The following is a 24,497-nucleotide window of genomic DNA, read 5'->3' on the forward strand; positions in this document are numbered from 1 at the left end:
CTCGTTTTTCAGTCGCCGAAGCGGCGAAGCCGCCATCTTGAAAATCCCGCTCCGTTTGTCACGTGACCCCGCCAGTGGTTGCGCAATTTCGCATAAGGATCGTGCAAATCACATAAGGCTCGTGTGTGTCACATAGTGATTCGTGCGAATTTCATAAAATTCGTACGATTTCGCATAGTGATTCGTGCGAATTTCATAATATTCGTGCGTTTTCGCATAGTGATTCGTGTGTATCACATAATATTCGTACGAATTTCATAGGGATCGTGCAAATGCTTAGGCACCCCTGATTGATCAAAAGAGGAAGCATTCAGCCAGTTTATATTTTACAGAATGAAATGTCTACTGTAAATTGATCAAAGTTAGGAGGGGAATGGAGACTTTTCTAGTATTGTATATTCACAGTAGAAACAATCATGAGGTTAACGCTACTTCACCTTTATCTGTGGGGTGACCTTTATCCGTTGTCTTTAAAAACAGCACATTTAGGAGTATTAAGTCTGCTGACAGTGCTGGTTTTAAATTTGCAATATTTAAAAAAGATGTTCCCATTTGAAACCACCGTCCGTCGACTTCATATCCCTAAATGCGTTTCTTTTACAAACAACGAATATAGGGTACCCTCGGATAAAGGTGAACCAGCATTACAGGGAAAACTTAGCCTGGGTACCATCCGGAAAGTAGTTTGCTCCGGCGTTCATCATATACTATAAACAGTCGCTTCTAGCTTTGACATTCATTGTACACTATATACAGTCGCTTCTCTGTGTTTCCGTCTGGGAACGCGGACCATCTTAACGTCTGGAATCGTCCAAATTTCGGAAGCAGGCGCTGATTGGTCCCTACTCATGAGCGAATTATGGAATGGGTTCAAACGCTCGTTCAAACCGGTGTTCCAACACCGGAAAAGCCCTGCGTCCCCTTTTACTTGCGCATGCAGGCGCCGGGCCAGCTGTTGTCATCGAACGAGTGCTCTAGAACCCATTCCTTACTTCGCTTATTAACTGACGTCACCACCAAAAGGTTTGAATGTGCACGTCTCCAGACGGATAGCAGAAGCGAACATAGGAGCGAACTACTGTCCGGATGGTACCCAGGCTAGGGAAAACTAGGAACTTCAATGTAAACCGCAGCAACCTTTTGATAATAAAAGTGCCATTGTTGCTTATTTTCCAGAGACGAGCCAATGACCCGTCACGCTACAACAACCGAGGCGGCGGTCTACTTCAAGAGGAGAAAGAAAGGAAGAAAGTCCACAAACTCTTGCCCAAGGTGGGTTTGATATCTAGGAATAAACATTGCATGTTGTCTGGATAGTATGGTCTTACCTATTGTACAAACATGTCTATTTATACTGAGGTTAATTATTCTACCTGAGCTGTTATTGTGTGACCTATGGTGTGATAGTGTATCCTTGTAGCAGAAAATGAATTGATTTCTTTATACATTCCCACAAAGGTTTTCAGACAGTTCCATTTGTAGCATTTTCAGTCAATTTTTGTGCAAATTGTACTAGTTGATGACTTGATGGTCTTGCTCCAAGTATAATGGGGATTGGTTCTAAAAGTAAGAGAAAGAAGTAAAATGTTCAAATCTTGTATGTTTCAATGACAAATGAGCAGAGTTGTCCACCACGTTAATGTGTATCCATAGTTGGGTGCAACCATACAAGGATGAGACATTCAGTTGAAAAACTTTTATTCAATTGATAAATGGGGCAAAATCTGGTAGATTTTAGTTTAGTGGTAACACTAACATGCATATTTGTTCCTCACCAAGCTCAGACCTAGTCTGTGTAACACAAACTCCGCTGTCCAGGGCTGTAACTGGCCCCTCCCGCGGAGTTTGTGCTCCACTAGCTATAAGCTGAGGGAACTGTTGTGGAATGTTTCAACACCAATGGTAGGCCAGGATTTAGGTCGAGCCCACATTACCGTGGAAACCAGTAAATTAGTATGTCTCCACCACCCAGACGGTGGGCGGGCTAGTTGCCTCTCCCAGTGTCTGTGCAGGCTGTGGTTCTCTGTGTGAAGGACCCATGGGAACAGAGGCATGTTTGTGTTGGGAAAACAACATCTTGTGGGGATTTCAAAACACTTGAAGGAATCTTGGAGCGCAGACTTTCTTGGAAGTATTATTTTGCCTGGTGGTGGGATTTTATGTGGCCAGCAACAAAAGCTTGGCTTAAAGTACATTTCTTTGATCTATATGGGCAGACAACTGCAGAAAAACAGTTGGTTCACAATTTTCACATTCCTTCTTCGGTGTAACGGGACAACTGTTAAAAAAAAGACATAATTTTAGTAGAACTTTGTATACTGTATTACATAGTTGACTGTTCCCACCATCAGTACAAGTGGCACAGATCAAGGAGAGAACGACAGATAAGAGGTGTGATGCTGTCAATCAGCCTGGGCAACAAGGCTGAAAAAAGTATTTCGAGCACTGCATTAAACCACTGCAAGAAATTCACCATTTCTACCACTTGTCGTCACAGGTTGAGGAGGAAGTGTCTAGGGCCATCAGAGAGTACGAACAGAAGACAGGACAACCCTTCCTGGTGGACGGCTGTCCATTCCTAGACTATGTCACGGCCCAGTGGAACAAGCATAATGAAGAGAAGGAGCAAGAAAAACACCGAAGGGTAAGGAATAAGAGTTGGATGCATCCTTTTGTGTGATTCATAAAAAAAATGGTAATTTCGGCACTGGCCGCAAATCATTCATTCATTCAAATGTGATGTCTGGTAGTTTTTGAACAAAATAACACTAAAATACTACTACTAGTGATGTACTACTTAAGTACTGTGTAGTAGTAAAACTACTCAAAAAGGTGTTTCAGCAACATTAATAAAAGAGGGTAGAATTTCTTGTACTGCTCAACAGGGGAGGGAGGCAAAAAGACAACTATGTTACAATGAGTCTATTTGATGTTAAATGAATGTCAAAAGTCTAACTTCAATGTTTCCCTTTGTACAGCATTTGGCTAAGGCCAAGCAGCTTGAGGAAGAGCAGAAGAATGGGTCCAAGCCTGCTACCACTCCCAAACGGCGCTTCCTCACAACACCAACCAAGACTCCCACTAAGAGAAAGGTAAACTTTATTTCCTTAATCACACCAAAATTGGTCTCATTTTGATTACTGTTTTGATTGTAGGAATATTGTGATTCGTTTGCATAGAAAATAGAGAAAGGTCCATTTAAAAATTGGATTGTAGGGGGTTGCTATACCCCCCTCACATTAGGCAAAAATCGATCGGACGACGAGTCTGCGAGCTCTAAACTACGAGGAGGCATGACTCTGAGGGGAAGGGGGGAACTCTGCCATTTCTTCGTCGGCAGCAGGGTCATGCCTCGTAATTTGAGGGGGTTATTAGGAAGGTTATATGTATGTGTATAACTGAGTTCTCAAGGAATTTTTCTCCTGTGTTCTCTCTTGTGTACAACTTCCCCACAATACTGTAATACTGTACAGTCACGTAATTCGTTCCACTTATTTTCTAATGTAACTAGTTTAAGACTGCACATTGTATAATTCTACTGTAACATTTTGTTAATATATGTCTACACCCTGGTAAGAAGACTTTGCACAATGTGTTGTATCTAACCTAGCCGAATTGTTGTGTTAAAGATAGATAACTTGTGTCTTAATTAACCGAACTACGTGTGTTTACAGATGGATGGGACTTTTGGTCCCTCTCCTAGTCCTGCCAAAAAGACCCCCATGCACCACTCCAGTGTCATGTTTGCCTCCCCCCTTCACCGCCCTCCCCGATCTTGCAAGGTACGATGACTCTGTGTTTCTTGTAGACGTCACGCTGTCACAAATAGGGCTGCGTACCTGTACGTAACATCAGGTACTGCATGTACAGAGCTTCAGGTACAGTTCCAGACCTGTTTCAGTACCTGTACCTGAGTAAAACTTCCCACCTAAAGGATTAATTACGCTGTTTCTAGGTGTGACTTTGGCCATATCTGGTGTTGCATGAGGCCACGAGGTTAAGAGATCTTAAAAATATTTTGATTTCAAAGATGGCTCTGAATTCATGTTTCAGCAAGTTGCATTTTTGTCGTTACAAATTTTCGTCTTTGTGGTAGGATTTATACATCCTCACTCACAAAATAAGCACATGCATGCATTGTTGTAAATTCATATTGGTGCAGTACCAAATTCATTATCTGATATTTTAGACATTTACCAAATCTATTTTCACAGCCTAGTGTCAAGACAAATGTGATATTGCCAGTGTTTGGTAGCAGTGTTTAGCAAGCTAAAACCAATGTTTTACGATACATGTGTCATGAATACCAATGTAGATTAGAAGCATTTATGCTGATATTAGAACAGCATTGTGACATGATACGGATGTGAAAATAAAAGGCATAATACTAACTAGAAAGGTAATATTTGCAAGCAAATACAGAATGTTACATTCACATGTTGTAGTCTAAGACTGGCAACTGTTTTGTTCATTCTTATTTGAACACATTTTCTAAATGTAGTGACCCGAGCCCCTCTAGATCTGACATTTGCTACATTATGTAACCGAACACCACATGGTGCCTGCTACTTTACCGGTTACCATGGTGACAGCCGTCTGGTCCAGGTCGTTGACCTCATTTGTGCGGAAAAGAAAAAGAAACAAAGCAAAAACAATTATGTTCCCTTCTGTGAAGGTAACATAATTAATAGTGAGGCAACTTTGACTAAATCCATCAGACTGTTGTGTTACAGAAGACGCCGAAGACTCCTGGTGGCCGTCTTCCCAAGAGCCGCCCGCCACTACCGGGCAGTGGACTGCGGAAAGCGCTGGCGGAGAGAAACACGCCCGACAGGACCCATGGCTTCAGCATGTCCACGTTGAGTGGATCCTCTGGTACTAACGCAAGTTTGATGTCCTGTGGCACGTACTCAGAGTTCTCAGTAAGGCGGCATCTTGTTTTTGTGCTGTGGGCGTTTCTTTATTTTCCCTTCTTTTGTTGTGTTTTTATCATCCTCATAATGCTAACTTGTCGGTGATTGGTACTTTTGCTGTACAGTGCTTTGTGTCTGAGCTAACCCTGCATGCATTGCCATTAAAATTAGAGCTAGCTGCTTGTTAAAATTGTTTTGTGGTAACAAGTATTTTAATAACAATAACTAATGAGTGTTAAAAGTCAATTCAGGGTTTGCACATGTTCTGAAAAGTCATAAATTTCAATCTTTTTTTGGTCGAAATTTAAGGAATAAATTTTGAACCACTTCTATTTGCCTTTGCTATTACTGAGTGGTAGAAAAAACGGCTTGACATAAAATAAACCGATATGTGTAAACCCTAGACCTTGAAAGTGTTGATGTAATTGAGGTGTTTGTACAAAATACGTTTGTCCAAATTGACCAAATCCCTTGTTAGTCCCATTCTTAACACTTCTATTATTTTTTCCAGCGTGAGGTCCCCTGCCGTAGCAGCGCGATTTCCGTGATTCCAGACGAAGAAGCCGTGCACCTCTAGAAGTCTACAGGGGAAGGCATTTTGTAACTCGGAGATCCCCATTATGAATATTCATGTTTTAACGCATCTCTAATCTCGGATTGCCTCCCTTTAACATCTGTATACCTTTTACGGAGGAGGCAGTAGTAGACTTATGCCAGTATCCTTTGATAGCAGGTGTTTTTAAGGGTGATATAGACAAGCTCGCCTTGTCGAATGTAAGAAATGTTGCTGTTTTGTATAGAGTTGTATGTAGCGTCTACGTTGTACATAGCAGTATATTAGAATAACATTTTTGTTCATTGCCACGTACATAGACATTGTATTCTTTTCTATCTCTTACGTGACGTCTGTGTCCTTAAGTTTTTCTCTCTGCTAGAGGTGTACAGCAGTATATTCTTTCACCAATTGATGCACCTCTCTACATATATTCATACTTGCTAATCAATAAACTACAAAAGGTGAAGCCATTGTCATTTTTGGTTCATGGATATTTTTAGATTTTAGCCACTGGCTTTTGATAGACCGTTACTGTGCCTTTGATAGACCGTTACTGTGTCTCAAATTTTTTATAATTACATGTATGAGGTAAAATGATATTTGACTGTTCAAAAACTTCTCTTAACCGATTACCATATTCAAGTGCACCTTTCCTAGTATTAGTAACCAAGAAACATTTTGTCTGTAATTTGCCCGCTATCACCATCAGGCCACACCGATTTAATTTCTTGGTTCATGGATTCGCTCGCTCCTATTTTTTGGGGAAAAAAATAGAAATAAAAATTACCACTCAGCAAATTTTCACCATTAATGAAACCATTCACCAACTTTCTGGTGTAGCAAATTGGCCTTTATATTATAAGCTCCTTAAAGTGTGGGTATAGGTGCTGTTACTGTACAAAAATACATGTAGTGTTTTTGTACTTTTTTCAAGCTGAAAACTTTTTTTCTTTGTTTTGGATTAGCCGTTACCTTTACCCCAACCATTTTACAATTTTTATTTCGCCCTCTCGCTCCATATTTTTTATGAAAAAATCCGTGAACCAAGAAATTAAATTGGTGTGGCCTCAGAGACGATAGGTTTCACTACTACATTTATAGTGATCTCAAAAATTCCTTACTGAAATTGTCCAGTATCTTGTTGCACATAAAAAGCTGACCGTTCCTGTAACAGTTACATGTATGTACATGTCGTCTGTTTTGTCATGTCTATGGTGTAGTCGACACTAGCCATTTAAGGCCCTTTTCACCTGTTGCGCAGACTTATGCAATAGTCAAATATATCATTAAAACTACTTGGAATTATGTATATCCTGTATTGCGAGTGTACTCAATATATTTTACCTTTCAAACATTCTGTGCTTTAAGTTGCAGTCTTGATTACAGTTTCACAAATCCCTGCAAAATTAGTAATCTAAACATTAAAATCTTTGATGAAAGTTTTTAAAAGGAGTGTTCACACGTTCTGATTTCTTTGTGTGTTCTTGTAGGGGGAGTACAATTACAAAATAGATCTAGGAGGGCCGCAAAACTTCTAAAATCATTATGGTCAAAATCTTCAAAGGAGCATATAGGAACGGCGGATTTCCATGATATTTCGCATGCAGGTATCTTTGGCAGAGATGTACATGTTAAAGTGCAAGTTATGCAAATTTGGACTTAATTTGCATAGTTAATGAGAAAAATCTACATTCACATTCTTTTATTATAGGACTCAAAATAGAAAGCCCGATAAAAACGCATAAAAACAGACAGCCGGAGCCTAACATCTGCTTGGAGAGTACTGTTTGCGTTTCTAGATACAGTAGCTACAATCTACTACAGCATCTATTTGCATTGACGAAGGAAAAGAATTCAGTTGGACTTCGACCTGAGTTTTGATGTCATAAACAGTCCTTAGAAATATCTAAAGCTGGATTCAAGGTGGCATTTCAACGATAACGTCGTACCTTTCCATACACATCATTATCCTCGGCACTCTGACGAAATATGGATTCGTATGTTAAAAATCATTTCGTTTCCGACCAGCGCTTGGTAAAATATGCGGTGAGGCGACTAAGATAAAGCACAAAGTCAAAAATTAACGCAAAACACACACCATCAAGTCAGAACACGTGATCGTCTGCTTTTATGGGGCAATTCGTACCCGAGGTAAGGCCCCCTAGGTGGGACCCCAATGGTCTTAGTTATTTTCGAATCATCTGTATAACTACGTAACGCGCAAATAACTACACAGAACTTTCCCTAAACATACAGAAAATGCTATCTAAAACTCGCCGGCAGTCAGTGTGGTTTACTTACATCTAAGTGAACGTGATAATAAAAACTCGTACCCAGCAGCGTACACCTAAGGGGTCCAAACAAAACTTTATCGTACCTCTTATCGCCAAAGAAATACGACCTACGATACACGAGAGGTTCAAACAGTCGTTGCGTCCGACACTTTGGTGGACAGCTGGGCTGCTCAAGACAACTTCGCCATGGTTTTGAATTACCTTCTCCCGATCTTCCTCTCGCCAACATTCGTGCTGCTGGTACTTTTCTTCATCCTTTTTTACGTGTAAGTACCGCCTTTTTATTCGTTTAGTGTCCATGCATGTGTTATAACTTGGCGAAGAGGAATTTGAGGTAAGGACAGGCCCCGCCCACTGGCGTTCTTTCTGTCACTTGTCGTTTCTCGGAAGCTAGAATAAAAGTAGAAACCAGGCCCCAATAGTATGAATAATTGGTTTGCAGACCAAAGAGGGTCGAGTTTTTACAATTTCCGCAATGTATTATTCTTCCAGAGAGACTCTTAAGAACGCTGTTGTTTTATTTGCTTTGTTGTCGACAACTCACTGTGGGAATGTGGTATGAAGTCTTTGTAAAAGCTTCAACCATATCTGATCATATCTATGAAATGCAAGAATGACGTTGGTTCGTACCCGTGAGCTTCTTTCGCTAGCTTAGTATGATATTGTACGTTTTGAACTGATGAGTTTTCTCTCTCAGTCAGTTAGTCAGTACTTGCACCGTATGGCGCCACGTCCAGTGAAAACAAAGGCGACCTTGCCCCTTTGAGAGAGTAACAAAGAGCAAAAAGGCGAACAAAAACGAGCCAAAGTCTTATGCGTTCGCTCCCAATTTATTTTCTGAAACAGCACTATCGAAATCTAGCAATATGCGGGGTGCACTGAATATTGTTTTATGTTCGAATTCGAATGCTAGCTATGATAACGTTATAGATTAGTCACTGTGCGTCTGTGTCTCTAGAAACGATTCTTATGCAAAGTCACGTTTATATATCTATATGGGGATTTGCGGACTGAACATCAAAACTATGTCAGTGTAGTTTGTGTAGTGGAAGAGCAGAAAAAATGACTTCTTTCTAAGCACACCCACAACCACAATCAAGTCTTGTATTGACGCAATGACGTAACGCATCACACCACGGCATTGACAAATAAGCGACTTCGAGAACCTCGCAGAACGTGAACGCATGGTCAAGGACGTTTCTGTGGGTTAAACAAATATACCCCTTATCTCACCATGAACCAAAATTATATTGACAGATTTAAACAAATAAACAACCGTCCACACATTACTTAATTTGTAAACAGCTTGGCAACATTTTAAATGTACTCCAAATGAGGCTATATTCGTCATACTATAACCTCATTTGCACTCCCGAACGCAAAAAGGTCGATGGATTAGTTTTTGTTTAGTTTCCGAATATTGAAACGAGCTTAAAGGAAAGGTCTTTTTAGCAAAGGAAATATGTAAGGATGCAATCCACAATGATCACGTGTAACTGGACTACGCGAGCAAGTGCACGTTCTGGTATTTAAGAGATTTCCAAAAATGTACTATCAATTATCATCCCAGAAAAGGTTATCGACTGTTTTTAGGAACGCTCTAGAGGCTCGGGAACTTTTGACTTGTTTCATCAACTCTAATCGACCATCATTTGCTGCCGCCATCATATTGCTTTAAAAGTTGTCACGTAAATCGTATTTACCGATGGTCGTAAAACACTGAGGGGCAAATAGATAGAGATTTTATTACACGGAGAACAATTGTATTTGGAGACAACTAAACAAGTACAGTACTAAACAAGCTAGGCTTATATCGGAGCAAATTCTTGATCTCCAAGGAGATGTTTGGTGGAAGATTTCATAATGTTTTCCCGGGTTTCTCTGAGAGTACTCCGTCTGCCTTTCTTAGATCAAGAAGCTCCTTGGTGGAATGAAACACAACACGTTCCACTACAGATTGTAACGTAACAAATTCCTAACACCCGGCATGTTCTTTCTGTAACCACAAATAACAACAATGTAAACTAGGGCTACATTAGTTTAACGTCTTGGTTCTCACTTAGTTTGTTTCATTTGAAAAACTAAAAAAAAAAACCAGATCAAATGTATCATTTTGGGAATTCTGGGCATATATACCCCCCAAAGTCAATCGGAATAAGTTACACATGTACCACACATTCTCATCAATATGTAAAAGTTTGTTCTATGCGTGTTCCAAAGATGGTGTGTTACACGCCGAAGGGCGGGATACCGGACTATATAGATACGGATACAGATATATGGATTTATTACCTTCATGAAATATATATGCAAGGTTTGTGTGTCTCTCTGTCAACAAGATAACTAAAACAACTGAATGGATTGTTTTCATACTTAGTGTTTTGGTGGTGTGTGACGAAAGCTGGAAATGATCAGATTTTGGCCCCAAAGCGGCTTTCCTTGGTACTGCATGCAGCGGAAATCCATGTTTTGATTTTTCGTGTTCTGAACAAGGTCACGATGTTTAGGTGCTAGATAGCTCTTGTCCTCGGGAAGAAGTGACATAAGATTCGCAAGAAGCAATGTCTATGACATACTGAAGCATGCCAACCTTCTTGTCCAGGTTGGACTTTGAACGCTTGTCCTTACCTTTGCTCAAGCTTCCGTATTGGGTTTGATAAGGTGAAGGATGGAGGTTACAGTAGTTATAATCTTTAACAACCAATCGGTATATGATAAACACGTCTCGACAGAAGTGGCGTGAGGAGCTATTTTAAGTACTCAAACATTCAACAGCTGTACTTAATCTAAAATCATTTGTAGCGAGACCAAAAAGGGCACCTGAGAGACACCATTGAACGTACGAAAAAAGAATCTGCATGCGTTATACATAACGTTATATAGCATTTTGGTAATTTTGTTTCGTCAATCAATATGCAATGAAGCAATATTGTGTTATTTCTCACTTAGGACATTTTGATTTGATTAAAAATAAACTGATGCGAGCGTGCTAATAAGAAAAAAGTTTGGCCAAAACAATGTTGCCTCCAAACCTTAGCCAGGAAGGTTGCATAAATGACCAAACACACAGAGTATCTTCGTCCTTTCACATCCCCTTCGTCAACCTTGGAATCGTCCTCGGCATTCTATGACATTAGTATATGTTTTCGGATATACCTTTCTTTTATGATCGCGCCCATATCATCTCAATATGGTATAATTGTAAATTGTAGCTGACTACATATTTTTGATGAAAGTCGGCAAGCTATCCTTTAGAACCTTTTGTAAACAGTCACTACATACATTAAGCAAAAATGACAAGTAAAACAACGGCATACCATGGAGCATGTAACATTTGTGTCAAAATTTACTTACTTAATAGTATTTACAATTCACATATAGTACAATTCAATGTTAAATATGATTTGAAGTTTTTGACCTATGTCGTTTCTTGTACCTTGTAAAACCGTTGTGAAAGAAAGTTAATACTGTACATGCAAGTGTTTCTTCCCAACGCACACTCATGTAGATGGCATGGGATACTACTGTGGTATTCTAACGTACTTGTGAACAGGTAGAACTTCCTTGTCGCCCAACAGGTATGCGACATGGCCGTACAACACGTTCAAAAAGCTGGGGATCCCAGGCCCGCCTCCGCTACCGCTCATAGGCAACCTCATAGACTACAAGAAGGTACGGTCGTGTCCGTTTCTGTTTCAGCCGAATTTCTAACATAAAAGAAAGAAATAGACTGTAAGAATATGTCATCACCATCTAAGATCACATTTTTAGAAGTTAGAAAAAATACCGTAGCTGATATAATCGCAATCAGCGATGAGAGCTCTCTCACCCTTTTACCAAACCTGATTTGCGAGTTCCACTGAGTGACAGACTGTCTTGCTTTTGTGGGAATCTGGGAAATATAGAAACGCACACACAGACAGACACACACAGGCACACACTCACTCACACACAGACAAGTGCACACAGGCACATATGCACACAGACATGCGCGCGCGCGCACACACACACACACACGCACACACACAAACAAACACACACACACACACAAACACACACACACATACACACACACACACACATATAAATGCACAGACATATACAGACATACACACACACTCAAACACGCACTCAAACACACACATGTGGTCGCGCAGGCACATAGACAAAAAGCTAAAGCCCAAAACAGTACTTCATTGCTCCCTTTGCACAATACGTTTACTTCTGTCATGTTTACTTCTGTTCTCCCTCGTCCCCAGGGACTCAGCAACATTGATCTGGAGTGGATGAAGAAATATGGCAAGTACTGGGGGTATGTCCGAAGTTACACATTTTTAGTAGTATTATTCCCAAATTAATTCTAACTACCCAAATCATATTAATATTAAAGTTCCGGCGAAAGAGGTGAATTTCAGGAAAATAATAATCACAGCATAAGAAAATAAGGGTAGGGACAATGTCCACAGTCACAAATTCAACCTTGATCCATTGCAGCGCACAATATATTAACGAGTTGTCTCTCAAGTATCTCTCAAAATCAAGAACTGCTTATTCCGAGTTAGCAGCAAATCACATCAAATCTTAAGTGATTTGTAAAAGTTGTAACGTGTGATAACCATAAATGTCAGTGATTAGACAAAACAATCATACGTTATACGAGCCTCCATAGTAGGCTCTCTGGGTCTTTTTTTGGGGGGGGGGGCGTTTCTTCTTGTACTGGATCTCTTGTGAGCGTGCTGATACGTTCACTGAGTTAATAGATTAACGTAGAGAGGAATACTCCCTTGTTTTGTTGACAGCCGATTCAGAGTAAAGTTATTGTTGGATATAGGAGAATTCTTGTTACACAACCTGTAGGCACTTACATAGCTAACGTTTCGATGTCTCTCAGACACCTTCGTCAGAACTTCTAACTGGAGTTCTGCTTCTCACCGCTATATGTAGCCGATGTAGGTGACGCTTTTGCGGTTCATCATGTAAGTACCTTTTGGTTGTGTAAAAAGAATTCTCCTATATCCTATATTCTACCAACCTGATGAAACTATTCTCGAAAGTTATTGTTTATGTGTTTCCTGTACTGGCTGTAGGGTGTATGAAGGACAACTACCTGTACTCATCGTCGCAGACACCAAGCTCATCAAACAGATCAACGTCAAGGAGTTCCCTAACTTTGCTAACCGCAGAGTACGTGCACATTTCATCTCTGAGACAACCAGAAAGGTTTACAGGGAACAGAAAGAGATTTTAGAGAAGTTATTGAGTTTTAGACACAAATCGACAGCAGAGCTGTCTCATAGACTCACAGATTCCTGCAGTACAAAAATTACATCATACGTGTATGAGTACGCTTTCTCATAACAATACGGTACAGTCATGTTGATTTGATTATATGGATGACAACATCTTGGAACCCAAAAACTGATACGAGATCAGACGAACGTGCTAAAAGGTTGCCTTCGTTATGAAATCTAAGTGGTCAGGAAAGATGAACAAATGACTAGAAACACAGAGCACAGTATATTTTTTTTCACATCTTTTACACATCTCTTATTTTCATATACAATAGTATCAGTTTTCCAATATCTGTTTCAATTAACGACGTGTATGTGCTCACTTTACAGCTGCTTTGTACGATGTACAGTATGGTCGAAAATTTCTTGGTGTTTTATTTTTTAATGATGAAAGTTGATACGCAAGCGGATGTAACCATGGTCTAAGGTACTGTCGGCTTATGTCAATGGTTTTCTTATTCATCCTGAAAGAATGACATTGGCTGCATTGTTGTTTCTCACCGTTGTTGCAGTTGATGCCGGGGAATGGTCCGGTGATGAAGTACAGTCTGACGGTTCTCCAGGACGCCGAATGGAAGCGAGTCCGCAGCTACATGAGTCCCTTCAACAGCGCTTACAGCCTCAAGCAGGTCAGAACTAAGTATCATCATACAAAAGAAATTATTATTTTTCAGCACGGAGTGGAGGAAGGGACCAATTAGGCGTGCAGATAGAAGAATAGACTCGATCATCGAATGTTAGAAGAGACACCTGGTCTTACTCTACTCTCAAAACAGAGGTTTGATAGAAGATTGTAACGTTTATCTCATGTCACCCATTTTCCAACGGCAGACCCAATCATCAAAGTGGTCTTTAGGATCTCCTGTCGAAAACAGAACATATATCTAGAAGACGGTTTAATCCTCCCAAGCAACGTTTGCTTAGAGAATAGGTCTTCTACAGAATGACTGCTGACCGGATTGCTTAGGCAACGTATTAAACCTTATGAAACTGTGGCGTGAACAATGGGTCAAAGGCCAGTAGTTGGAAGTCGGTATCGTCGCCCGCCCGGTCCCATGAAGGTGGATGAGCCATACAGTTGATGGCTTCCACAATGTTAATAAAGATGAACGTTTGTCACGCTTATCACTTCGAATAATTTATCTGACATATTTGAATGGCATTTCGGCTTCAATGATGATATATTGGAAATATCTTATATATATACGATATTGTTTTTATGTTTTCAGCTGTGCTATCTGATAGAGAACACTTCTGATAACCTCGTTGCAGCCATGACACGGTACCACGATGCAGGGCAGTATGTTGATGTCAAAGAGTGAGTACTGGTATACTATACTGGATCTACTATGGCTTTTGTGTCACATTTGTGTCATGGTTCAAAATCATCGTTTTTATTGCCATGGTTATTTGAGATGGTTCTGTCTCATGGGTCTATGTCATGGTTTTGTGCAATGGCTTATTGATCCGATTCTAAGCATGGTTCTGTGCCATGGTTCTTTACCATGGTTATGTCATGGTTTTGTACATGCATGCAAGTAATACAAAACATGAGACAAACAATAAACTCTAAGAAATGCAGCATGAGAAAATTTTTGTTCAATTCTATCTCATCTTTTCTTTTATTAGAAAGAATGCAAAAAAAAAATGCATTTTTGAATTTCAGGATTTTCGGTTGCTACACCATGGATGTCATCTCCAGCACGGGATTCGGTACCGACGTGAACTCCCTCAGCGACCCTGACAGTATCTTCATCAAGAACGTGAAAAAGTTCTACGCAATCGGCGCCTTGAGTCCCTTCACGCTGCTGACTTGTAAGTGTTGGTGTTTGTCTTGTCAATGTCTTGCCCTCAAGCAAAACTAAACAGCCACTTTTGAGCGAAATAGCTAAGATTCAGATAAGAAAAACATACAATCGTTACGGCGAAAATTGATTCCTATGTAATTAGACACTTATCTATGAAACATTTAATGACAGGAAAAACATAAAAAATTTATCAAGATGATTGATTGATGAAGTTGAATCAGCTTAAATATAGTGATTGTAAAATGACGAATACTCTTAAATGTAGCTGTCATAATTGTGCAACTGCAATATAGAAATAGCAAGGTGATATCGCCAAATTCATTGCACATGTACAACTAAGTATGGGTACAGCTAAGGTTTTTTTTTCTTTGACTGTTGTTCGTGTAATTCCGACAGTTGGCTTTCCGTGGTTTGCCTTCTTTCTGGACCGTAACAACTGGTTCTTCAATATCGTACCGCCGCCCGTCTTCAACTTCTTTGCTGACGCCATCAGGAAAGTGATATCTATCAGGGAGTCCAATCCAGCTGAATCGGACGTAAGTCTGGAACAATCGCAACTGCTTATCTCCGAATAAAATGCATCTAATGTGTCTTGTAGATTTTTCTTTAGCTGGTCGTTGTACAACATTGAATAGAATATACTAAAACCAATTCACCCAAATGATGTATTTTGCCGCTAACCGCCTGACCGATCAGTCATTTCAGTGTAAATGTTTGCTGCTGGACTGTTTATTATTTCAAAAATTCATATTATGGCCTACTTTCTTTCCATACCTCAGAAACGAGTGGATGTGATGCAGCTGCTTCTGAAATCCCATAACACGGCCTTGGATGAACCCGGGAACGAGGGCAACATCAAACATGGTTAGTGCTACATGTAGCTACACCTGTCGTCTAGTTTCCTCTGACTGATTTTTCTCTTCTGTGTACCCTGTCTACTGGATGAATCCCACTTCTGACACCATTTCGTATTCTCTACATCTGCTATGATCGTTGTCCAATCAAGCAGATGAATGTTTTCCTTCCAATCTTTGGCGAAATCTCAATTCCTCAAATGATAGAAAAAGTTTGCTACATGTCTATGGGTTGTGTTTTAATCCCACTTCTGACACCATTTCGTATTCTATACATCTGTTATGAATGTTGTCTATTCAAACAGATGAATGTTGTCCACCATTTGGCGTAGGCGTATTCTCGACTAATATCAAGAGTTTGATAGATCTACATACCAATGGGTTCTATGTTAATCCCACTTCTGACACCATTTTGTATTCTTTACACCTGCATGCTCTACTCTGTAATCACACTTGTTGTAATGAAGAAAGTTCTCTGGGATAAGAAACCTTCCACATGCAATACCCACACTGGAATACAAGACTCACAATATCAAAAAGTTATCTGGAATGCAAAATGTGATATGATACCTATTGACCATGTAGGGCTCTCCTACAATGAAATTCTGGCCAATGGTTTTATTTTCTGGATCGGTGGATACGACACCACGGCGACCACCATATCCTTCCTCGCCTACAACCTCGCTCTCAACCCGGACATCCAAGAGAGGGTCATCGCCGAGATCGATGAAATCATGAGGGGCAGGGTAGGCCATATATTTGAATATTTGCGTGTTTATATGAATGACCACTTAATTTGTAACATGGTTCTTCTGTAATGTCTGTTCTAATCAAATACTATCATTGGCACATTGGTGGCTGCACTTTGACCAATCTGCAATCACGAAACAATCTTAAAAGTGTAATATTGACTGTCAAAGTGGTACTGTACAGTAAAATATTTCTTTTAGCACAAGGTTGTATACGTATTGTTTAAGTGTTCCTAGGAACTTCAAAAATTCTGTGAAGGAAATTTGTTGCCTCTGTCTGCGGAGATCTTGTTTTCGGTATGTTTAAATTTGCGTCCTTGTGTGTTCGTAGTTGTGTCTGGATATATAAGCTATTCAGTTTAGAAGTTAGAATATACATTTGGATACAGTAGAGTGACAAGGAGTAGGGGCGGGAAGCTAGTCAGGTGAGGGCACTGACAGCAAGTGAGGTAGGTTAAAGGTCCCAGAAAAAAGGTTATCCCATTTCCGGTCTTCTCTTTCCTGCGGCATATATCTCTCTTGTTTTTTGCTTTTTTTAGAGTTAGTGTAAAAATCAGTAGGAAATTCATAATAATGAGTAAAACAAGAAATTCACAGATATTTCATCGAGAGATGATTTCCCCATCTCTTGTTTTTTATATGCTCTCATCAACACTCTTTCAATACAGTTGTTTTGCAAACTACTGGGTCTGGTTCTTCAATTAAATACAAACGTTGTGCCCATATTAACTGTTTAATTATCATCATAACAGGAATGTATGGACTACAAAGCTGCCAGCGAGATGAAATACTTGAAGATGTGTGTGGACGAGACCCTGCGCATGTACCCACCCTCTCAGCGGTAGGTAACTTGTATGAAATAAATGCCGTTGCAACCTACATAACAATGATATTTCACTGTATGCTATATCCTAAGTTATAAAACAAGCAAGTAAGGGAGATTTCTTAAACAGCTGTGATTTGGAAATGCTGATTCTAACAAAGTAGAAGCTGCCATAACAACAAATACTACCAGCTGGAAGTACGGGGACTTCCATACTGTATTTTAAAGTAGGTAGTGAGTTAGTGTAAAATCTTTGTACCTAAGAGAATCTGGTGTGCTCCGCTAAAAACGCGAACCGGGGTAAAGCTGCACTACACTATCAGCTACAAAAAACACCGTCAAATTAGAGGAGGACCTACTTTTGTGACGTTTTTTTGTGATAGAGTTATTCTTGTGTCTTTAAGATTTGACCGTCAGGCCAAGGAGGACATTGACCTTGATGGAGTGAAGATTCCCAAGGGCATGTGCGTCCAGTTCTCCTCCTTCGCCATCCACTATGACCCCGACAACTGGCCAGACCCGGAGAAGTTCGACCCTGAGAGGTAACACCATGTCATAATTATATTACATTTTGTATTTAGGATATTATTGACAGCATGAATCATGTCGGATAGTGTTGCCTGACTAACATTGACTCCAAAAAAAAATGCAATGCCGCACCAATGCAAGGCGTTAGATTTCGGATACTTCTTTTAATGGGAGTACGTTGGGTTCAGTGTTTAAAAGTTGATTTTCAATATCTGTATGGCATCGTCCTCTTTATGTAAATTTGACACAAAGTCTGGTCTGAGCATTAAAAGACGCATTAATGAAAGGAGGGTTTTCTTTAACCTAAGTAACGATGATACAAAACAGTCAACAAGAAAGATTATACAATTCGTTTGTATATTGTATAAAGTATGTTGATCTTTTTTTTTCCTTTTTCATATAGGCCATGTTTATTTGATTATAGTATATGGATGGCGTCTCAAAATTGATGCAAGATATCTTCATTATGAAAACTGATCGGTCAGGAAGGTTGAACACAGAGTATTGTTAGAACAATCGATCTGTTGTTCTTTCACATATTCTTTATGATCTTGGAAAACACGCTAATGCCATGTAATTATTTTTTCCGTGTATCTACGACATGAATCTGCTCATCTTGCAGCTGCATTGTACGATTTACAGAATGGTGGAAAACATTTTTGCTTTTAATTTAGAAACGGCCGTAAATTGGTGCGCACGCGGATGTCATTCATATAACACCAGTTCACCTTTATCCATAGGGCAACCTTTATTCGTTGTTTGTAACAACTATGTATTTAGGGATATCAATTCGACAAATAATGGTTTCAAAGTTTGAAAATAGTACAATTTGAAACTACCGTCCATCGACTTGATATCCCTGGATACCCTGTTTAGCAACACAACGGATATAGGTTACCCTGCGGATAAAGGTGAACTAGCGTTAATCAAATTAACAATTTCCCCCCAGGTTCACCCCTGAGGAGAAGAAGAAGCGCGACCCGTACGCGTACGTGGCCTGGGGCGTGGGTCCGCGCAGCTGCGTCATGAAGCGGCTCGGTATGTTGGAGGTGAAGTTTGCCATCGCCAAGATCCTGATGAAATACCGCCTCAGGCCCTGTGAGAAGACTCAGGTAACTTGTACCGGTTTTAATCTTTATGTTGCCCTTACACGCATTTCCACAGGAGGTCGGGGTGCAGTCACATGATCGCGAGCGTATACATGTATATCACGTCCGTATGCATATACGAGTATATGAGGTCTGTATTGGCATTTTTTTCATACGCAGTCGTAGTTATTGGCATTTTTTCATACGCAGTCGTAGGCACAATATGCACCTCATACGCATCTCAATCGTATTTTTGTCAGTTTGGGCGTACTGGCAATGGGCTGTACGGTGGGTATGTCTGCGTACCTTAAACTGACAAAAATGAGATGCGTATGAGGTGCGTATTGTAAGTACAACTGCGTATGTAAGAATGTCAATACGGACCTCACGTGGACTTGCGCGTGGATTTGCTCGATCTCTGATATCTATCGGACTCAACGCAAACCTTTTACAGCTTGTTCAATTACTCATAAAAGAAACCAAAAAGATATTTGAGTAACTTTTCTAGCCTGCCACTTAAACTTAGAGTACCTGCTAACAATTTGTATAAAAGTTATTTTGTCCTACATTCCACATGAGTTTTGTAACTATGTTTTTATTCTTGTGTCTGTATTTGTTTTAATATACTTTTGAAATATCATTTGTTCTGTTGACGATACACAGAAGCTATGTGTGTGAGAGTTTTGTAACTATGTTTTTATTCTTGTGTCTGTATTTGTTTTAATATACTTTTGAAATATCATTTGTTCTGTTGACGATACACAGAAGCTATGTGTGTGAGTTATTTTGTCCTACATTCCACATGAGTTTTGTAACTATGTTTTTATTCTTGTGTCTGTATTTGTTTTAATATACTTTTGAAATATCATTTGTTCTGTTGACGATACACAGAAGCTATGTGTGTGAGTGTGTCGTCATCACGTCTTGTAGTTAAATGTTTTCATAAAAAGTGAGAGTTTGTTGTCTTACAGATCCCCATCCGTGTGAAAGTGAGTAACCTGACCCAGCCTGACCACGGCATGTTCCTCAAACTGGAGGCCAGGACAGACATATAGCGGCTTGGCTCTCCATATTCGTCTTCAAAACCACATTTCCAGTACACTGGGACGGCGCTCTCGTCGCGCTCTCTCTGCGACCTAAAATGTGACATATCGCTTAACGAATTGTGTAGAAAAGAAACGAGTCTTTTTTTTACATAATTCGTGTGTTTTGTTGTCTTCTCAGTCACACTTTTATGTTTTGTATGATATACCCAGTGTGAAAGAGAAGGTTACACAATACACATATTCTATTTAGGTCGCAGTGAGAGCGCAGCGCGATCGCCGTCTAGTGGAAAGGGGGCCTTAGCACTCACCACAGCACCACTAAACTTTAAGCCGGGACACACTTGAGAACAGAAGCATAGAGGAACTATGCGACAGAAAACTAGATCCTTCTGGTTGGAGTGATTCATTGGAACTGTACTGTTTAAGATTACTTTTGCTACTTTGCTACCATGACAAAGATCCACTTGACAAGGATATCATATACATTTATACAGGAACATTTTGGTTCATTCCTGCTGATTCTGGTGATTTGTCTGGTAATATTTTGGGGTTAACATGCATTGTAACTTGAAAATTTTCCCGATAAGCTGGGGTGCTGTATACAATGGCGTAAATGGGAAATGGTTTTGGATTTCAGAATTCTTTGCAACTAGCCGATTTTTGCGCCAAAGCGTATTGCAAATAGTTGGTTTCCACTGTAATATAACATATGGTTTCATACAATTAGTCAACAGTTGTCAACAGTTTAATTTTGCTTACAATGCCCTGCATTATGAAACCATGGAAAAATTCTGTATTGTAATCAATAAATTACTGATTGGATTAGTACCCAGTGTGACATATGTCTATCAAATGGAAGTTGATAGTCGTGATTGTATTCTCATCGGGATTTTATTATCTAAAATATCTACGCTATATTGTCGCTCTTGCAGAAAAAAAACTGATCCAGAATATATCCCACATAATGACTTTATTGCCTTATTATGTAAATCACATAGTATGTAGTTGTTTAATTGTTGTCAGTGCAAATATTACATAGTACTGTAGCTTTGGACGCCTCTGTTATAGTGCGTCTTTGAGCACATGTAATTTTATAATTGCATGACACATACTGTACAGATATTCTTTACTATGTCAAACGTATAATATACATGTACAAATGTTATGAATATATTGGATAAGGCTGGCAAAATGAAAGTGTGAAGTACAAATCAATTTGACATAATAATGATAATTAATAAAACATATTTTAACGTGATGTACAGACACAGTAATGCAGTCTGATAATATTTCAGCTTTTCTGGAGTAAATTTCATGTTTAAATGTGACTCGTTTTGTAGATATATGTAAATTGAATTGTTGAGGAACTGTATGTAATTTTCCCTCCTGGCTGATTTTGTGATAGGGATGCATCTAGTTCAAAATCTAATTCTTTTCCCTTGATGTTTGTACACTACAAAATCGTGCAGTTCGCTTAAAAACGTTCAGCTTTGTAACCGAATACATGGTCCCATTTGTAATAAACTTTCGACATACACCAAGATATACCATATCTTCACGAATGAAGTACACACTTCATGATTTTTTTTCTTCAAAATTCAAAGGTGCAGACTTATTTTGAGGTTATTACATAAAAGGGAATAGGACCTCAAACATATTGTTTCATACATTGTACACAATTTCCTCTGTAAATGAAATTTGCCTTCACTGCATCGTCAAATTTGAGCGATTTTATAACTTGCAGTGTATGATTCACAAGTTTACAGAGACGATAGCATGTGAATATGGGCATTATACAAATTCAAGCAAGCACAGCATAAAGTAGTCATTGATTTATGAAACAAACTTAAGCAAGGGCAGCATCAAGTAGTCCCAAATCTGTGCAAGTTGTAGAAAAGGTGATCACTTTATTTAAGTTTTCCGTTTTCACTAAACGTTTCAGTCACACAGAAATGTACATGACTAGTGCTTGCTCCGAACCAAGGCTGCGCACTTTATTTGAGAAAATAGGAAGATGGCTGACATGATATGTTAAACCAGAATAGATCACACCGTACAGTTGAGTTACGTCTAATTGATTTCAGTTTTGTACAGGATCTGATTGACAACCTCAAACTTAACAATAAACAAAAGTCCCTAACAGACAAGCCAACCTCCCATCACTGCTAGCAAGCTGACATATACAGCTGTGGGGTTCAGTGAGGATGGGGCCCGGCATCCCGATTGACAGATCGGGCGCAGGGCAGCCATCGAATGCTCACTGGAAACTACAGCGAGATATGCCAGCGAAATGGTGCAGTGTGTAGAGGTATGAACAACTCTGAGAGAGACAAGTGTCTGTTGTCTGAGTGTTTAGATATTGTAGGGAACTGAAACTACGGTGGATGAAGCGTGCTACGCTATGGTGAGTGTTGTGTGTTTATAGGATGATCATCTCATCGTGTAAGCCATCTATGTCACTGTTGCATGACAATGAGTAGGATTGGTGTACATAAAAAAATACAACAGAGACCATGTACTCAGTGACTAAGCTGACGTCCATTGAATGCCCTCTCTACATGTAGGTACAACAGAGCTGTGCTGCGCATTCTGGTGCAGTTTGAGGTGAATCATTGCATCAAAGCCCACCACATAAAGTCACAATCCCCTTCCCTAATTGTTAAAGATTTGTACTGTGCTTTAGACTAAACTAGAATTATGCAAAACTAACACACGATATATCATTAGGCTGAGCCCCTGAAGTGTCACCAAAAATCATCATAAGCAAGATTAGTAACCTTGCGTGGCATTGTTTAGGTCCTGTACAATTTTTGTAAGATCAGGCAAACACTTTATCGAAGCAATTTAAGGCTGTTGAAAATTATTAGTCTACCTGACTCCAACATACATTTTGGTGTTAGAAACAAGCGATACTGAACTATATATTGCACAGAAGTGACATATATAAATATACATGACTCTTCACTGCCAATACATTATGTCTATGGACTTGACATAAGATGACGACAGTTACTCCAATATCACAAATCAGGTCACAAGAGGTCAAGGTCATTAGTACTCATGGTGGCGCGCATTTTTGTCCTTGAGCACGGCACGGTCGACCTTCTGACGCCGCTGGGTCCTGCCGACTTTGGACTTGTCCTTTGAACAGTCATCGGCCACGGAGGCTGACGTAATGTCCCCCACTTGTTTGGTTCCAAACTCCAGCTGGTGCATAAATACGAAGATTGAACAAACAATCAGAGGTTACACTGCCTTGTTAATAATATCGCTGAATTATTCTCTAGGCATAGTATTCCTTCATCCACTGCCCTCGACATTTTGGTCTGTAAATGTTTTAAGTTATTATTTAGTTTTCATGACGTAAATTTTTGCAAAGTAAGCATAAGGAAGGAAAACTACCAGGTATCGTATCGGAAAGATAAACACCCTCCCACACAAAAGACTACAATAACTGTAACAATATTATGGTATTGGCAACAGCTCATACGAAACACTGATTAATAAGGTAAAACGCTTACTGGTGGTAAATCTGTATCCATCCTTCCGTCAGGCATGTCAGGTGGAGCAGCACTGCACAGGGCACGTTTTCCGTCCGCTATCGATGGTAGAGTGACTCCTGCACAAATTTTGAAGAAGAAAAGACGGAAGATTGAAGCCATGAATGTACAATGCAAATGTATATTAATATTGACAGTGTCTTCTGCTTCATCTGTAAATGACATCATTGATGGGGGTTGAATATGATGTACTCCAATCCATTATGATGCCATCACAAATAACAATAGTTTAGAAATCTCTTGTTGTTGCTGTAATGTTGCACGGAAACTGTGCCCCTCCCCACTACGTCTACACTACAAAACTCACCGGGCTTGCAACGTTTCTTTCCCTTTTTTACTGCATCAGTGGCTAGACTGGGTAGACTGGTCTCGTCCAGCTGCTTTCCTGTCTTGTGGCTATTCCTCCTCCTGAGGATTTTCTCCTGACCTGGTGCCCTGCTGCTGTCCTGCCCTGGTGCCCTGCTGCAGTCCTGCCCTGGTGCCCTGCTTTTGTGCTGCCCTGGTGCCCTACTGCTGTCTTGACCTAGTGCCCTGCTGCTGTCCTGATGTAGTGTCCTGCTGCTGTCCTGAGCTGGTGCCCCGTTGCTCTCCTGAAGTCGTGCCCTACTGCTGTCCTGATGTGGTGCCATGCTGTTATGGTGCCTTGGTGCCCTGCTATTGTCCTGACGTACTGTCTCAACTAGTGCCCTGTTGCTCTCCTGATCTGATGTCATTCTATGCACACCATAAGACCCACCATTGTCTTCCCTGCCCAACAGCTGAGGCGAGGCACAATAAATCCTCTGCATTCTATTTTCTTCCCTACGACAATCAAGATCAGATAGTTTACCAGCGTTTATGTTTTGATTATTGTGTTGAACAGAAGCAACATATGGTGCCCTCTTCGTTGTTTTGACGGTTCCTGTTACTTCTTTTTCTTTATGGTGAAGTTCAATGCTTGTCTGCGACATTCTTACATCAGATTCATTTACGTCTTTCATATCAAGA

At 40.0% G+C, this 24,497-nt stretch overlaps 3 protein-coding genes across 7 annotated transcripts in view; 2 read left to right on the plus strand and 1 right to left on the minus strand.

The window, feature by feature from the left end:
- The window catches only part of LOC118413297 (protein regulator of cytokinesis 1-like), a 15,191-nt gene extending 8,300 nt beyond the window's left edge, over positions 1-6,891 (plus strand). The window contains exons 9-14 of one of the 4 annotated variants that reach the window (XM_035816596.1): positions 1,177-1,272; positions 2,498-2,644; positions 2,979-3,092; positions 3,675-3,782; positions 4,734-4,922; positions 5,425-6,891. In XM_035816596.1, coding sequence (XP_035672489.1) covers positions 1,177-1,272; positions 2,498-2,644; positions 2,979-3,092; positions 3,675-3,782; positions 4,734-4,922; positions 5,425-5,490 — 720 coding nt within the window. In that variant the 3' untranslated portion in view covers positions 5,491-6,891. The remainder of the gene's footprint in view (positions 1-1,176; positions 1,273-2,497; positions 2,645-2,978; positions 3,093-3,674; positions 3,783-4,733; positions 4,923-5,424) is intronic. The other 3 variants (XM_035816598.1, XM_035816597.1, XM_035816599.1) reach the window with 3 other exon arrangements.
- A 966-nt stretch (positions 6,892-7,857) lies between these two features.
- On the plus strand, positions 7,858-20,158 carry LOC118414778 (cytochrome P450 3A8-like). 2 transcript variants are annotated; one of them, XM_035819013.1, is made up of 14 exons: positions 7,859-8,029; positions 11,342-11,435; positions 12,023-12,075; positions 12,851-12,947; positions 13,567-13,683; positions 14,284-14,372; positions 14,721-14,869; positions 15,259-15,398; positions 15,642-15,726; positions 16,302-16,462; positions 17,218-17,306; positions 17,693-17,830; positions 18,766-18,928; positions 19,876-20,158. In XM_035819013.1, the coding sequence occupies exons 1-14, from the start codon at positions 7,950-7,952 to the stop codon at positions 19,957-19,959; spliced, it is 1,539 nt and encodes a 512-aa protein (XP_035674906.1). In that variant the 5' UTR covers positions 7,859-7,949; the 3' UTR covers positions 19,960-20,158. The 2 variants fall into 2 exon arrangements, with proteins under 2 accessions (XP_035674907.1, XP_035674906.1); XM_035819014.1 differs by lacking the exons at positions 18,766-18,928; positions 19,876-20,158 and having other exon boundaries at positions 7,858-8,029; positions 17,693-17,834.
- Positions 20,159-23,429: 3,271 nt separating this feature from the next.
- Positions 23,430-24,491, minus strand: LOC118414759. The gene is made up of 2 exons (XM_035818978.1): positions 23,818-24,491; positions 23,430-23,569 (listed from the first exon to the last, which is right to left on the minus strand). Exons 1-2 carry the CDS (start codon positions 24,488-24,490, stop codon positions 23,451-23,453), a joined length of 792 nt encoding a protein of 263 aa, XP_035674871.1. The 5' UTR covers position 24,491; the 3' UTR covers positions 23,430-23,450.
- Positions 24,492-24,497: the final 6 nt, after the last annotated feature.

This window comes from Branchiostoma floridae, chromosome 4, assembly GCF_000003815.2.
Source record: "Branchiostoma floridae strain S238N-H82 chromosome 4, Bfl_VNyyK, whole genome shotgun sequence".
Lineage (NCBI taxonomy): Eukaryota > Metazoa > Chordata > Leptocardii > Amphioxiformes > Branchiostomatidae > Branchiostoma > Branchiostoma floridae.

Excerpts from the sequence above, each read along its gene's own strand:
- LOC118414778 (XM_035819013.1), top strand. The coding sequence starts at position 7,950 with ATGGTTTTGAATTACCTTCTCCCGATCTTCCTCTCGCCAACATTCGTG. Across the intron at positions 17,307-17,692 it reads ATGTACCCACCCTCTCAGCG|ATTTGACCGTCAGGCCAAGG; the intron begins GTAGGTAACTTG and ends TGTGTCTTTAAG. Across the intron at positions 18,929-19,875 it reads GGCCCTGTGAGAAGACTCAG|ATCCCCATCCGTGTGAAAGT; the intron begins GTAACTTGTACC and ends GTTGTCTTACAG.
- LOC118414759 (XM_035818978.1), bottom strand. The coding sequence starts at position 24,490 with ATGAAAGACGTAAATGAATCTGATGTAAGAATGTCGCAGACAAGCATT. Across the intron at positions 23,570-23,817 it reads AAAGAAACGTTGCAAGCCCG|GAGTCACTCTACCATCGATA; the intron begins GTGAGTTTTGTA and ends AAATTTGTGCAG.